Source organism: Dermacentor silvarum, chromosome 6, assembly GCF_013339745.2.
Source record: "Dermacentor silvarum isolate Dsil-2018 chromosome 6, BIME_Dsil_1.4, whole genome shotgun sequence".
Classification (NCBI taxonomy): Eukaryota; Metazoa; Arthropoda; class Arachnida; order Ixodida; family Ixodidae; genus Dermacentor; species Dermacentor silvarum.
Window position 1 is genome coordinate 130,272,449 of NC_051159.1, and position 16,705 is coordinate 130,289,153.

A 16,705-nucleotide genomic window follows, 5' to 3' on the forward strand; every position below is an offset into this window, starting at 1 on the left:
CGTGCATTGATATTGCATTGTGAACGTGTGCTGTGAACGGCAGGTTATTGCGAGTATGTGCGCTGTCTCTCTCTTTCTTTCTCTCTCTCCCTCTATTTCACCCGTCTTTCTGCATATCCCAATGTAGAGTTGCAAGCCTGATTTCCTGCTCTAGTTTACCTCCCTGCCTGTCTCCTTTCTTTGGCTTTTCTCTCTGTCTACCTCAGAGAGACAGCGAATGACGGAAAAACCTGAAGCTACGCCTTAAGAAGTGGATAACGGAAAAGAAAGACAGAAATATAATTAATTAAAAAGCGAACGGAAGCAGCTGCGCGAACATGCGGCCATGCACATGACGTCTGTATTAATAGCCAACGAGACCCGTCGGCTTCAGGAACTATAGCAATGATCGGGCCGTAGTTTGCACCCGTGAAGCAAGCGGCCGCCGACGAAGAATTTTTGCCTCTGAAGACGATCTTGAGCCTAGCTGGTTAAGCGGGGGTGGTATGAAGATGCGTCCAGCTACCATGGTCTCGAGGTGGAATGTTGAATTTCGTGCAGTCGGATGTAACGTGGAAAAAAAAGCAGAAGACAAAGAACAAGAAAGAAAGCACGTTCACGATACAGAACGGTTAGTTTCGTCAACGAAGCCACTATATAGCAAATTAAATAAGCCTAACGTAGTCGCTGTCCATCGATGGCGCTCATGTCCGCGGAATCAATAATCTACAGGGGCTTAAGATTAGATATCGCCAACTGAGAGCTGGTGATCGCCATTTCTATAATTCGGCTGCAGGTAAATAACAAAGCGCTATCGGACATTCACCTTATCGAAAGAATGTTCAGCGAGATGTTATAGCGACCGCGTTAAGAAGCTCTGCATGCGAGGACTGACACGGCCGCTCCGTGCCGGTTCGCACAGGAATCCACAGGGGTTTCCCGCGGCCCAGCGACGGCACGAGCCGTGGCGACCACGGAGACCGCGTCTCAAGGCTTGTCGCCGTGGCAACCGAAGCCAGAGCCCTCCCCAATCGGGGGCGGATTCTCCTCGCAACAAGGACGAGGGAGAGAAGAAAGAAAGAACCGCGAAGAGAACAGTGAGAGAGACAGAGAGAGCGCATGTTGCGACGTCATGACGTAGTCACGGGTAAGTCATCTAATCAATCATGATCACCAGAGAACTACCGCGCGGCTCAAGTCGGCGGGCGATGGCGAGCCACCGACGTTGTTGGTCGGATCGCAAGAGTGCGGCCCTCTCGTCGATCGGAGTGCGTTCGTGAGCCCGCGAGATCGCCGCGCGCTTTTCGCTGCCGAAAGTGGAGTTGAATTTCTATGTGCCCCTGGAGAGTTGACAGTGAGTGGTTACCAGTGGTTTATGCTCTGTCCCGCTCCGAGACTCGTAAGTTGTCTTCACTGAGAGGAGTGTTCGACGCGCTTGGCGCTTCTGTGACGTGAGTAGCATAGTAAAGTATATCAGATACGTTGCATGACGGAGTGGGAAAAAAAAGAAGAAAACTTGCGTGACCATAATCGCAAGAAATGTAAGCGACTGTATCGTTTTGCGTTGTTACTCGCCAATAAACAATAAGCGATACTGTGATGCCCTCGAATAGCTTGCACAACTTGTTCAGTTTGAATTAGATTGTTTTATTTGACAAAAGCAAATATCAGAAAGAAATGTGACGACCGAGAAGAAAACCATGATAATCAATTATTCGCGTATATAAAGCCGAAAACAAACTTACTACAGTGGAATGAGTGGTACGAAATGAGCATAGTGTCGTGATTCATGCAAAGGCAGGCTGCACTTACAACGCTTTCAAAAAATGCAATTTGGAATTCGGCAGCGCACTGTACATGCTCTTTATCGCCTTTCCGGCCTTCATGACTGGTCAACACTTGCAAGTGGACCAATTACCACACGCAATTACATAAAAGAACTCTTGCGAAGCTGAAACCTGACTGACATGCACCGTTTACCAATAATGCACTGGAGTAGGAGCTACGAGAAGTTCTTCTAAGCTCGAGACTTCGCTCGAGACTGCTCGAGATCGACACACGACGATACTAAACGGAGGGACGCGAAGCGTAGGGACAAGTGCATTAGTATGGCCGAGCTTTTGAATGGCACATGCCACCTTGCGCTCCGCTCTGCCAGGTTATTGTTGAATCGGGGCTGGGTAACAAAGGCCTGCGCACTTGCAGCCTGCAGTGGGGACGTATTCTATGACCGTCACTTTTGAAGATATCACTTTCAGTGCGCGCTGATTGACTGGTTGAAGAAACCCGAATGAGCTGATTGGCTGGTTGGGCAAAATCGCTCGAATCATTCACCATGCCGTGTACCACGTCACGCGAAAGCGATAGGTATCGCCGAGAGTGGTCGTCCGAGAATACGCTCCCTGGACGTTATACAAGGGGACTGACGCTTTAGTTGCCAAGTCTGTATGAAGTGACGAAGACTTGAGCACGATAAGCTTTGTTTCTCGCTGGTTCATCTCCGTCGGCGCCATTTTCGTTGTGTAGGCCGTGTGCGTTATCAGGCCACTTGCGTGGCGTCATTACTCGCGGCGCTAAAACCGACGCGTTCCCTTTATTTTCTATCTTCCCTTTTTTCCTTCTCTCTACTTCTCTATCCTTCCCCTTTCCACCTCCCCAAGTGTAGGGTAGACAACCGAGCACATCCTCCCTACCTTTCCCTCTTCGCTTCTCTCTCTCTCCTGAGTGTCCGCACTCTGGAGACCATCCTTCCCTCATCTACATGGTCCGGATTCCTTGTTTCCACGATTCCTAACCCTTCTTAATCTTAGTAGCGAACCTGATTTGGCTCTTTGGTGTCGAAACATCTTGTGTGAAGATCACCCAACGTTTGCACTGAGTGCAAACGTTGTGTGATGTTGTGGAACTTGCGTGAAATCGCAAACGTTTAACAACGTTTGCACTGAGTGCAAACGTTGTTAAACGTTTGCGATTTCACACAAGTTCCTTCTCAAACCTCCTGGGCGAAGCGACTGACCGACCCCACCGCTGCTGGCCAACAATGGCTGGTAGTACAGGCGGAGGAGGTAGCTGGCACACATGGGGTTCTGGACTGGGTTTCTAACCCTGGAGGTGCATTAAAAAATAGCCAATAAACTTCCTTATTCTGTCTCTCGAGGCGCTAAAGACCTTGTGTGATCTACAAGCACTGTGGCCACGAAGCGCAACTGTAGCAATAATTTCAGATGCAGCTATGTATTGGGCATGTTGGTAACGTGTGTTTAAATAGCGAGCGTTTTCGTCAACAGTTTGTGTTTGGGAACTTCAAACACATATATAGTATATACAATGCACATTCGCACCACTTGTGCTCAAAACGTCACGCGCTACTCCTTGTTAAAACGCTGTCTCATTATCAAGTAAACCAACAGGTGTTGCCCTGACAAGCCTTCCTTCACATGTTAAGATCGCTTCTGCCTACATTTGTTTGTGTTCAACCAGTTTGACCAAAATCATGCTTTATATAACATAGGTTCGCAGCCACACTCCTGACAATGTACAAAGAGATGATTGTATAGGGATACTGCGCAATGTGGTTCTCTGTGTTCCTCTCTTGTCCTTGGCGCTATAATGCTAAGATAACCCACATGAACTCGAAAGCCTTAAAGTATAACTCCCGCTCGCGCTTACAACGCTCACCTTTCGCACAGCACTGGCTGCGCAACTTGAGAACTCCGCAGTATCACGCCTCTTAAACATCGGAGTCCCAAACCGTTTTTCCGCTATACGAATATGCATTTCTGATAGCATTGGCTTGAATACCGCGTTCTCGATGTTAAACTCGTTTCGACCGTTAAGTATACGCTGCATTCAGAGAAAGGTAGGCCTTTTTTCGGGAAGTCTTAGTCCCTTATAGGCTCGGAAAGATACGAGTTTGCGTTGTCGATAAGATAGGATTAAATCGCGCATGCTGGTGAGACATTTGATTTTATACCCCTTCCGAAGGCCTTAATCTACAGACATAAAAGGATTGCTAACTCCTGCATTTAGTTTACGTAAGCATTGCTAGGGGCTGCTGGTGATATAATGACATCTTTGGCACCACCTCAAACGAAAATGAAGGCCTGTGTGATCTGTCTGCGACGTCATCTGGGAGAATGAAAACTCCTATTGAAATCCATGCTTTATAAATAAGATGCTCGCTCTAGGCATCGCCTTTCGTCCCCCAATGTGGGCTTTGTGCTTCGCGTCACGGCCCATTACGTGCAAGGCCTTCTTTTTTTTTTTTTAGTTCTGAAAGGTGGTGCTTTATTACACCGTTACGCCAGCGCTCTATCTGCGCATGCGCATGATATGTCAGAGCAAGAGCACGCGCTGCTATAGCAAGTGTCTGGTGCGTCAGCGCTAGTGGCGAAAGTTTAGGAGTGCTCAAATGCTCGCGCGTTTAACAGAACATTAAAGACAATAACTACCATGAATGACAGCGAGAACAATACGACAACATTTACGATTGCGTTGCGCCCTGTCCGTCTTCTCGCCTTTGCCATGTTCTTTGCACGATTTGCTCTCATACAACTGTTTGTATGGGTGTAGCAAATGACTGTATATTGATGTTTTCAGGAAGAAATGAAGCTAGGCATGTCATGCAGTGCGTAGAGCAGATAACCAGTGGTATATTATTATAACAGAACGGGTACCAAAGGGAAGGAAACGCAGTCGAGTGTCGCAAATAATTAGAATGAAAATATAGGATAATTGGAATTACATTAGATCATTGGATGGTGCCATAAAATTAGGGAATTTGCAGACGTAGGAGGGACTTGGGAGATGCAAGACTGGGGTAATTGAACATCACCAAGAAAGCCATTTCTTGTTGTAGTAAAGACAAAAATGTTATGATGGTGATGATGATGACCTAACATGCATTACTTCGGTATGCCACACTGAGAAAAATGTCGATGAATAGTTTCCAACATGTTTCCGAAGACAGTGAATAACGTCCGCGCCCAGTCGGTTTTCTCTTCTTCAGCGATAGCTTCGTTGCCACTACAGCCGCCTTCCATAGTCTTTGGTTAGTAGTGGTTTTTCTAACTTAAAACCAGTCGGATTGGCCGAAACATGTGGTGAAGGAGAGGGGTTGGAAGTAAGTGTTTCTCACCGAGTAGACGACGGAACGGTCGAAATGCCGACGACCATCTTATGGAGGGAGGGAAAGAGGAAAGATAAAAACAGAAGGCAGGGAGGTTAACCAGAATAACGTCCGGTTGGCTACCCTACACCGGGGGAATGGAAAAGGGGAACACAAAGATGACAGGGAGAGAGAGGAGGGAAGGACAGAAGGAAATTATCGGTGAGTTTGCTGACGCGTGTGGTATCACACTATTAGTCAAAAATGTTCACACAAGCCCGTCGTCCTCAAGAAGCACATAAGTGCCTTCACCGCTTTGTGGGCCGACGAGAAATGGGGGCAGTGTTCCAGCAGCACCTGCATGGAAAGCGGCCGATTGTCCTGTTTTTGTAGCGCGTTAGCATGTTTTTGTCTTTCTGAGGCATATCGCGTAGACAATGGCACAGCAGGTGGTCGATAGTTTCTTCGGTACCGCAGACCTCGCATGCTGCACTGTCGGTCACTCCAATTAATGTAGAGTATGATGACGACCATCTTATAACGGTCAACTGTACTGTAGCCCTATCGATTTGCCGGTGACCGGCTTTGTTCTCAACGGAATTATGCAACGGAGCGACGAAGGGTATCTAAATATTTTCGCTGCAACAAATATCATCCTTCAAGAGCACAATACATTGTACAAGCTTTTTTTTTTTTTCTTCCTCTCTGAGGTTCGTAGTGTCTTCTCGGTCGGTTCCTCACTGACTAAAACGACGGAGGCAGTGTAGAAGTAAACTGTGCCGAACCCGTAGATGGTGCAACCAAAATTGGGCCGATCATAGATGCTGCGTAATCCGCCATCGCGTTCGTTACATGGGTCACCTAATGAGGGGCTCCGTGGTCGTTGCCGCGCGTAGGTGGAAGGGCCTGGGAAAAGACTGAGCATATAAAAACCTGCATTGTTGTCGTCAATATTTCACCCGTCTGGCGAAACTGCAATACATTTTTCTTTTTTTCTATCTCGTTTACAGATGGTGACCTAGCGTAATTCCTGCCGGCTCTCTGCCAGCCTCGGGACGCCGAAACGTGCCTTCAACGCGAGATCTTATTGCCTTCATTTTACTGGGGCCAGTGCTGCTTCAGCCTCTGTTTTCGTCTGCAGTTTCGACGAACCAAGCTGTAGCCATCATGAAGACCTGGGCCGATTCGAACAACGGCACGATTGATGACGGCTACGTCGGCCACAGTTACCAGGACATATCCTGGGACGATGCTACTTGGATCATGACCAGTTCTTTCATCATCTTCACGATGCAGTCAGGTAAATGGCCTGTACAGCGACGTGTCCTGAAACCTTTAGCAGGAGACAAAGGCGTACGAAAGGGACAGAAGCCCTAGCGGTGATACTGTCCGGCATTTCCAGTCCGGTGTCCTTTGTTAATGAAGTGTGTTTGCTTGCCTCCCCTTAAGAGAACTGCCTGTATTATATATTAAAGGTACTGCGTAGTGTTCGCAGTGTGCTTGTAGACGCGGTTATGGTGATTACAGTATGGCATTTCGCTCTAATTTCGTGCTAATTTGTGGACCATTTGCAGGACGCTAAGTTCCGCCCGTTGAACACGTGACACGCATGCATGTTTTATACTTGTGTTGTCCTCCACCCTTCTTTTATTATCTCCTCCTTCCTAACTCACCATACCCGTCCCATTCACTCTATCCTGTGCTTCCATCCTTTTTTCGTCGTACTTTTTCTCTTCTAGAGTCGGCAGGCCTTGTGCGCCTCCTAGTGGCAGTGGCCTGGCTAGCTATCTTTCTCCTCTCTCTGATTGTTTTATGTATGCAAACCTAATAATATGGATGTTTTGGCTGCTATGAATATACTTCGCCCACGTGTGTTAAAGTATACTTCGCCCACCCGTTAAAGTACACCTTAAATGCGGTAACGCTCTCGTTAAACACAAATGAACCTATTTGAGTAACGTTTACTGCGTTTAAAAGAAATAACAATATTGTGCCAATTTCAGGAATCAAAATTTTTATCTGTAGTTCCCATTTACTTAGTTTATGTGAAACCGTTACATTGTTTACGGGTGTTTCGCATAACTCCTACTCACAATTCACTGACTGAAAACAGAATTACGGGAACCGAGGGGGGCAGATTTTACGTTAATTACAACCACATGAAACAAACAGACAATGAAGCCAAGAAAAGCCTGGGGAAGCGATTTGTGGTGTTAATTTGAAATATGGAAACAAAAAGAAACGGAAAATTATAGTAGGCGAAACAACCAACTTGCCGCAGCTTGTACGTGTCCCATCTTCCTCAGTAAGGCGCGCAGTGCTTTATTATTAAGTGCTTTACCGCGGCTGCCGTCATTCCGTCAACTTTTTGTGGTATTGGTGTATATGCACAAGATTAGCCGTGGGAGTGTTAGCCAGCGCCACTCGATGCCGTGGTGGCGGATGTAGAAACCCGGCTCCTCGGCTCATCTTATTCTTCTCGCTTATTGCATAGCGAGGGCCTCGACTATGGCATTGTTGACGCCATGATGTGGCATATATACGAGAGTTGCCTGTTCACGTCTGCCACCATGGCTGCGAGTGGTGCTGGCTAACACTCCATCGGCTGACGTTGTACAGATTCGCCAATACATAAGACAGTTGCCGGGATGACTGGCCGCCACTGCAGCTTAACTTTAAAAAAAAAACAATTGTCAGTTTTTACGTGCCAAAAACAACGATCTGACTATGAGGCACACCGTAGTGGGGGACTCCGGATTAACTTTGACCACCTGGGGTTATTTAACGTGCACCGAATGCATGGTACAGAGGCGTTTTTCGCATATCGCCACCATCGAAATGCGGCCGCCGTGGCCGGGATTTGATCCCACGACTTCGGTCTTAGCAGCGCAGCTCCAACGCCACTAAGCCACCCCGGCGGGTGGCCGCCTAATTGGTAAAGCACTGCGCGCATAACGCGGAGGATGTGGATCCGCCTCCCAACGGCGGCAAATTGTCTTTTCGTTCGCTTTCAGTTACCTTTCCCTCGTTATTTGTACTATTTCAATTTACCATAACAGTTAAGTACCCCTATGCTCTTCCAGGCTTCTTTGTCTGTTTAATTCATATGGTTGTCAATTTATTAGCGTGTTTCAATCTCAATAGACATTTTTTTTTCTAGTTCAAGAACTTGCCACAAGGCTTATGTACCAGAAATTAACAAAGGACATTATATAAGTGCATGCAGCCCCGTTTGGTGCAGGTACTGCAGCAGGAAATGAGCGCGCTTGTTGTCCGTTATCCAATGGGCAAAGTTATCTGGCACATTCGGCTTTAGTTTGGCCTCACTGAGCATCTCGTGCCTAATATCCTTAGTATCATGGCACAGCCGCAAAGGATGGCGAATCTCCGCAGTAGACACAGGTGCCAGGCATGTATACGACGCGCTGTAGTGTTGTCACTTGCAGATGCCCACGCGCAGGTAACAGTTTACAGAAGTACCATATCGCTTTTTGTTTTGATGATTTACAGACCCGCGTACGTGATACTTCAGATATCTTTTAAATTTTTTTTCAGCTTTAAGCAATTAGTAAAAAAAAAAAAAACATTGGTGGCCTAAAGAAGAGATATACTACTAACAATCGTATATTGAGAAAATTTTTTTTTGTTTCAGCCCAATCAGATTCGAAGCAGTAGACGCTGAGCAATAGCTAGGTGCTTCCTAAGGCTTCCATTAGCGTTCAAATCTTGCATGAAGCCCACATTTTGTTGTTTGGCTTGCATAACAGCAAATCATTGGCAATCGTGGTTCCCTGCATGGTTCATTTGACTGAATAATGAATGCACTGTCACCTATGGTCCTGCGACCTAAGAAATCTAGTTCAGCGTGACGTCGTCACCTTGCGTTGTCACTTCTTCGTGGGACCACACACCTTTGCCTTTGCGTTGCCTGTTTTGCTTTTCTCACTGAAAACAACTAAGACGCAGATTAGTGTAACTTCCGCTTACATGGCCACTGATTTCATGCAGACTTTCTCATAACAAGACTTTTTCTTGCGAGCTTGTTCGTCTATGTTGCCTGCTAACATGCTTTATGCCTTGGATGCTGCATATTTTTCACCGAATGCTTCAACCGTCTTCCGGCGAAAGCTACGTGAGGCCTACCTTTAAAATAATGTGCCACATCTGCCACCATGGCCACGAGTGGCACTGGCTAACACTCCCACGAAAAACAGCAGGGCCGAGATTGATAGGACCGGATCTGTTACAGGCATAGGTAGCGGTACAAGGTATAGATAGGGAAGTTTTAGGGAATATAAAAAAAAAGATAAAGGAGACGTATGCAAAATGCTAGAATGAAAGGCATGTATAGCACACCTGAGTAATTTAAGAAGGGCTAGGTGACATCATCGGAGTCGTCATCATCATCATCACCAACACCATCACCAGGGCCAGAATTAAAACAAATACTCAAGTAGGTGCACGAGAGGAGAGTCCATGCCGTAGCTCAAGTGGTAGAGCATCGTACGCATATCACGGAAGATGTGGCTTCGGCTCTCGCCAGAGACAAGTTGTGCTTTCGACCACTTTCATTTTGCATTTCCCTATTACTTATATGAGTTTCAAATTAAGACAATTGTTAATCTCCCCGATGCTTTCGATTGGCTTCTTTCTATTTAATAACATCTTATGAAGAAGAAGGCGGCGTCTTTATATACTAGGTGGCAGCGACTACTCCTTATCTCATGGCAAACAATATAAAACCCCCAAAAGTGCCGAAGAGCACTAAGCACAGCTTCAGTGTCTTTTGACTTGCCATATTTGCGACTAACAGAAATCGGGCTCCTCGGTTGCCGTGCTCGTCGTTCAATGGGCAAAGTGTCAGACACTATATAGCGTGTTTGAACCTGATCTCGCGAAACAAAACTTATTTCCTTTACTTCATTAACTTGCAAGTGGGGCTGTTTCTCGACTCAACAAACAAAAATTGAATCGAGAGAGACGAGTTGCACTGCTTCTCGAGACCAATTGGCGACGTCATTCGGGCCACCAAGCGCACTTATGAAGCCGCGGATGCTTTTTTTTTTTTTTTTTTTTTCCTGTGTTGATGCGTAGGTATTTTTTTTTTTTTTACTAGATTCAGCCAGTAAGGCGGATTACTCGTCCTCTTCGTTGTGACCGCTTTCCCTCCGTATAGACTTTCTTGGTTATTCACGTATTTGTATTTATACGCTAGCTCTCGGGGTCCCCAGTAAACTTGCTCGTAGACCTCCGTGTGCTACCTCCAGTCATTAAGGCTGCCAGAGTCGCAGCCCTCGCTACGTATTGAGAACCAAAAGCGCCGAGAAATGAGGGGCTTCATTTTGAGTGACAATCGCATGCATACATATGAAGCCAACTGATCGTGGAACAAAGGAAAGCGTAAAGGAGAGTGAAATGTTATTTTCAATTTACTTATTGAACTACATAAATAAGGCTTGTTTCTGTTCCATACAGCAACAGGACGCGGTTGCCTTGTGACCACCAAGTCAGGTATGAATAATCATGTGGTCGTTTCGTGGCATCAAGGCCTTCTGCATGTAGCTCGCGGTACACGTGTCCGAGGCCAAATCAGGAAGGACTACAATAGATAATTAATGGTGGCATGAGATCACAGCTGATAACTTCGTGTTTTATCAAAACCTCTCTCTCACTTTTCACCGCGGTAGCCTAGTTTCTATGGCATTAGGCTGCTGAGCTCAAGGTCGCGGGTTCAAACCCGGCTGCGGTGGCTCGATGGGAGCAAAAAAATGCAAAAAAAAAAATACGGGCGTGTGCTTACATTTAGGTGCAGGTTAAATATCCCCAGGTGATCAAAATTAATATGAAGTATCCTAATACATCGTGCCTTATAATTATATCTTGGTTTTTTCACGTAAAACCCCAGAAGTTAATTGTAATTCCTCTCCCGCTGTCGAACGTGCAGCAGTAAAAGTGATGTATATGTTCGGCCATCGGTTAGGACAGTAGGCTGACTGCGTCGGTTCTCGTCAGATCTCAGAAGCTAAGCGACACTGGGCTCTATCAGTTCCTGGGAGCGCCATCATTGAAACACTTTGTTGTCCTTTTATTTCTTTTTGTTAAATACGTGTGTAGGTGAGGTTGGCATCATTGGTGATGCCAGGTTATCTAGACAAGATAAGATATTGCAAAGAAAAGCCAGCCTATCAAACGTAGGCTGGCTTATACAAACAGGTTAAAAGAATAATAAAGTAAAGTCCGAACACGCTCAAGCATAGTTTACAAGAAGTTTAAATTAGCACATTGTACATCAGAACACATAAAATTGTCAAGGCAAATAATGACAGTTTGTAAAACGTATATAATGGGAAAGTGAAATAAAATAAAATTAGAACGCATCGCTGGTAGTTCGCATCTAGTTCGCACAATCTTCAATACAATTTGTTCAAGGTACAGCAAAAGCTGTAACAAATTCGAACACCTTTTAGGCCAGTTTTGGGCTAGCAGGACTTGAGTATTCTCCATCGCTGTTAAACGAATTTCTGTGGGCTTTTTAAATACCTGCTCGAGCGATGTTTTATGCTCTTGATTTTGTGTGCACATTCCAGGTGCTGCAGTTTAAGGTTTCTGTCGAACACTCACGGTTTCAATTCTGCAGTGGGTTAGCTAAGTTGTCCGCCATGACGAGTGAGGCAGTTGTGGCCAATGTCCTCAGTGAAAGATTACTCCCCCCTCCCCCCGCCCTTTCCTTGCTACATGCACATACACTCTTAACAAGCAGCATTCACTTAAATAAGTAATGATAGTGCTTGATTAGAAAGGAATGCTTCATGGACATCACATATGTTACATCGTGCAAGGCTACTATCGGGTCGATGACAAATTCTTCCTTCACTGATTCTTACTACCCCTTGAGCGCTTACACAACATTTACTTATAATGTAGTATGTCTTCTTTTAGACAATACAGCATTTTTATTAATAGGCTATAAGTGCAGAGAACGTGACGCTTTTGCAGAGGAGTTCCTAAGCGAGGTGGACTAATAACATGAGTTCCAGAAGACTAATTAACAAAAAATTTATTGAACTTTTTTATTAGTGCCTTAGGGGCAGATGTTTAAATGGCGAATTTGAAGGCAGTCACATTTTAATGAACTTTAATTTTTTTTTAATTTTGGTAGTCGCACCTAATTTGAGATATTTATAATCCAATTTTAACGCTGAATCCAGGCACTCATTACTGCGCCCATTACTCCTTTATAAAAAATCTGTATGGTAAAAAAAAAGACACCCTGTATATTATGTCGCTGCATTTCCAGTTGTTGATTAATTCACCTGCGTTCCGCGGTCTGCTATCCTTCTCGTTAGCTGAGATAGTAGAGCGACCTGCCCGGAATGGTGCTGACCCGGATTAAACCTCCCCCCCCCCCCCCCCCCCCCTCAGACCCGGACGAATTTTTCTTCAACTGCGAAGCTTTATGTTTTGAGGAACGCGTGTGGTTACCCTTTGTACCTCTGGCTAATATCGGGTGGATGGCAGACTCTCCTGTTGCCGTGTTCTATTAGCCTATCTCACTGTTCAAGCACTACGCAAGCAAACGGGATACAAATGGCCTTGCCTACAAGCGACAACGCACAGAAAAGACGACGAAGAATTATGCAGTAATTTTCGCCTCCAAAAGAGGAGCGATCCAGGTCGCTGTCTTGTTTCTTGGGCAGCAGCTTTGATTACCGCTCGCGCAAGTGCATAGGAGGTTAGGCAACAAGTCGAAGAAAACGAACTTTGGAGAAACAAGAAAGAAAGAAAGGGGGTCAAAAGAGGTGAGAGAAAAAAGAAAGAAGAAAGAGAAACGTAATAAGTCTGTAGCAATCACGGTGCGGGCTGGCACCGACGGGCGCTGAAGCGGAAATTTCCCCGCTCGCTTCCTGGAAGAGACCGGCGGCAGTTGTTGCCGCGCTGCTCGTTTCTCAGTTACGGCCCGTTCAGAAGTTGAGTCGACTAGCCGCTGTCATCGATTTTCGAGCCAAACTGGAGCGTGCACAATGCAATGAGCTGGGAACAAAAGGCCAGGCCGAGTACAGTTCACCTACGTTCTTTGCTAATCTGGCATGCAAGCTTTGTTTTCTTTCTTTTTTCTTTTCTTTTTTTTTTTTTTTGTTACAGCGAGATGTTACTAAACACTCTGGGCAATGTTGCAGCGGGAAAAGACGGAAAAACAAAAGCCTACACATTTTGTGGCAGGCGAGCAAACCGGTTCTGAAATTTGCTATCTGATCTCCCTCTTTCAGTTGTAAAGAAACGCATCTGCTGATGCCCTCGAATATTTAATGTTGATGCTGAATTATGCCAAATAAGCTACATAAAAAAGGGAAATATAAACTACAAACTACAAAGCAATGTAATGGTTATAAATTTGTTAGAAAAATGCGAAAGTCCGTTTTAATTTAAATGTGGAAGTGCAGCCCAAGCAGCGCTTTGCATGCGGGGACGCTGAACGTACACAAATGTTTAAAAATTGGAAACAGACATAGTAAACCCCAGTGCCATATCGAAGGTGGAGAGCGAGGAAAGAGGGATAAATATTGTTACCTTTTTCTTCTTTACATTGTGAGATACCAGTGAAATCTGGGCGACAGCTGAGCAACGACATAGATATGTTCACACTAACTGATGTGACAAACGAATTATGTTGCTGCAGAGTAGACAAGCGCCCTCATCAAGAGGTGTGCGGACAATGAGCCGGAGGAGTGTCAGTATAAACGGGCCTTTTGGCCCGTAATGTCGCACAAGTTTCTTTTAAGACGCTTCGGAACACTTCGCCGAGGAACTGTGAAGCAGTAACGAGAATATGTGGGTTTACTGAAGACGAGTTTTAGCTCACTATATTGGTTAAGAATTGATAGGGAAAGAGAGAGAGAGACAAAAGTCATTTAACAACGTAGAGCTCGGCGCCTCCGATAGGAATCGGCTGGTCCATAAATTTGACGCTTCCAGGGCAAGGCGACTAATTGTGAGAAAAGAGTCAAGGTGTAGGAGAAATGACAAATATATAAACAAACGATGTCCATTAAATATGTTATGCATCTATATAGTACACTATATGCACAATCTACGTACACTGTTTGCGGTATAAGCGCCCACACGAACTTATAGTGCACACTCAGTGCAGTGCGCACTAATCCATGTATGCCCTCCAACGTCGCTCACTAAAATACACTTGACGACCAGCACATGTCACGTTCATAAATTAAGGTGTCTGTAATGGCCACCGGTTTTAGCGGGCAAACGAAACTCCTTACGTATGGCGAAAACTTGTACCGTGGATGTCACGTCATTGGCCCAAATCACTCAAGAAAAATCACCAGTATGTTCCTAGTATAGGCTAGTAGGCTACTCAACATAAAGAAACTTTATATTTATGAGACGTACATTGTTTACCTTTTTTGGATGACCGTTTTTCACCGTGTAACCACTGTTGCACAATTGTCGCTCGTTACATGTATTTGTATGTATCAAACATTTTCAAAATCTTGCCCCTGATTTATCTTATCCAATTACCGCGCGCGACGTGAATGGTGACTTAGGCCTAACCAATGCGCATGCTTTTGTTTCCACCGTCGGTAGTTCGTGTGACATCGGCGTAATCTCGACTCGTACGCTTAGATCAGAGTCCGCGTCACCTTTTGTGACCAGATTCGAAGCAACATGACATGGTACTCTCGAGTAATTGCACATAAGTAGTGATCTACAAAAAATTTGCCTGTCCCGTTTCAATCCGTGAGTACTGTACATACCTTAACGAAAATATGCGAGCACCAGCGATTACACTGGCTTCCCCCTTTCGCAGTGTTCTCACTGTTACTTGTTCTCCTTGACGCAAGTTCCCTCAATAAAGAGCTTCGGGACTCACAGTTTTGGCACAGTCTGCTTCTTCACCGTCACTATGCAACGTGACAATATATTAAAATATAGACACAAGAGGAAGCAGAGGGACAAGCTTTCCGCCCTGCAGTAGATACACAGCATTTAATGAAATTCATCATGATGATAATATTGATGATAGTAGTAGTAGTAGTAGTAGTAGTAGTAGTAGTAGTAGTAGTAGTAGTAGTGGTACTAGTAGTAGTAGTAGTAGTAGTAGTAGTAGTAGTAGTAGTAGTAGTGGTACTAGTAGTAGTAGTAGTTGTAGTAGTAGTAGTAGGGGTACTAGTAGTGGTATGTAGTAGAAGTAGTAGTAGTAGTAGTAGTAGTAGTAGTAGTAGTAGTAGTAGTAGTAGTAGTAGTAGTAGTAGTAGTAGTAGTAGTAGTAGTAGTAGTAGTAGTAGTAGTAGTAGTTGTAGTAGTAGTAGTAGGGGTACTAGTAGTGGTATGTAGTAGAAGTTGTAGTAGTAGTAGAAGTAGTAGTAGTAGTAGTAGCAGTAGTAGTAGTAGTAGTAGTAGTAGTAGTAGTGGTGGTGGTGGTGGTACTCGTAGTAGTAGTAGTAGCATTAGTGGTACTAGTAGTAGTAGTAGGGGTACTAGTAGTGGTAGTAGTAGTAGTAGTAGTAGTAGTAGTAGTAGTAGTAGTAGTAGTAGTAGTAGTAGTAGTAGTAGTAGTAGTAGTAGTAGTAGTAGAAGTGCCATAATTTAGGTCTACTCCGTAACTTTTTATGATAACTAAATTAAAAAATTATGCAAATTGCTGACGCCAAACGGTAGACAACGGCTGCATAGGCGAAGGATGGCGCCAAGCTATACACCAAAAACTCGGTATTCTGCGTTTTTACAGACTGTTGTCGAGAATAATTTCGCTCATAGCATTCGACACGACCCTGTAACCTTTTACACGAGCACCTTTCTTTCTTTTTACTTTATAGCAAGAATACAAAACCATGATATAGAAAATGGCATAGCGTTTGCGGTTACAATCGGACCTTTTGTCATTTAGTGCAGAATATAAATAAAAATTTGAATCGAACAAATTTCCTCGGTAGGGAAAAAAGGGGGGGACAAGAAGGCTATTTCTTCTTTTTTTTCCCCGACGGGCAACATTTGCGACTGCTCACTGAATTAAGAGAGGAACCGCGGCTTTAATGTTTCGTCGTTCGATAATGATCAAAAAGATTTCACGGCTATTAGGCAGTACACAAGGAAAGCTTACTGCGAGGTTTTTAATCGATTAAGGAATTCTTGTCTGCCTCTCTCGTCTAAAAAAATATCGATCACCTAAATTTCTGAACACTAATGGTGAGCTATATTTTGCAGCGAGATACCGCTGCACCGTTTTTTTTTTTTTTTTTTTATGTGAAAAGGACGCAGCACAAGTTTCATCTACTAAGAATTTAAAAAAAAAGCGAGAGCAAGAAAAAGTCTTATCCACAGGGTGCGTTTGCGTTACATGGTGGACTTTGGCTACGCATTGTTTGTGTAATTCCGCACACATACGTTAAAGATAGCACTTATAATGATACACCATCATACAGCCACAATCTACTTTTGCACTAAGCCCATGGTAAACAAAAGTGATGATGATGATGATGATGATGATGATGATGATGATGATGATGATGATGATGATGATGATGATGATGATGATGACGGCAACACAAGGAAGCAACATTTAGACAAATAGGAGTGAATTATTCTATTGCTAAAGTTCTT

At 44.6% G+C, this 16,705-nt stretch overlaps 1 protein-coding gene across 1 annotated transcript in view; it reads left to right on the forward strand.

Moving 5' to 3' along the window:
* The first annotated feature begins 1,231 nt into the window (after nt 1-1,231).
* The window catches only part of LOC119456894 (putative ammonium transporter 2), a 31,032-nt gene continuing 15,558 nt past the window's right edge, over nt 1,232-16,705 (forward strand). Inside the window, exons 1-2 of the mRNA XM_049669491.1 lie at nt 1,232-1,430; nt 6,097-6,386. Of these exons, the coding sequence (XP_049525448.1) occupies nt 6,254-6,386 (133 nt within the window). The 5' untranslated portion in view covers nt 1,232-1,430; nt 6,097-6,253. The remainder of the gene's footprint in view (nt 1,431-6,096; nt 6,387-16,705) is intronic.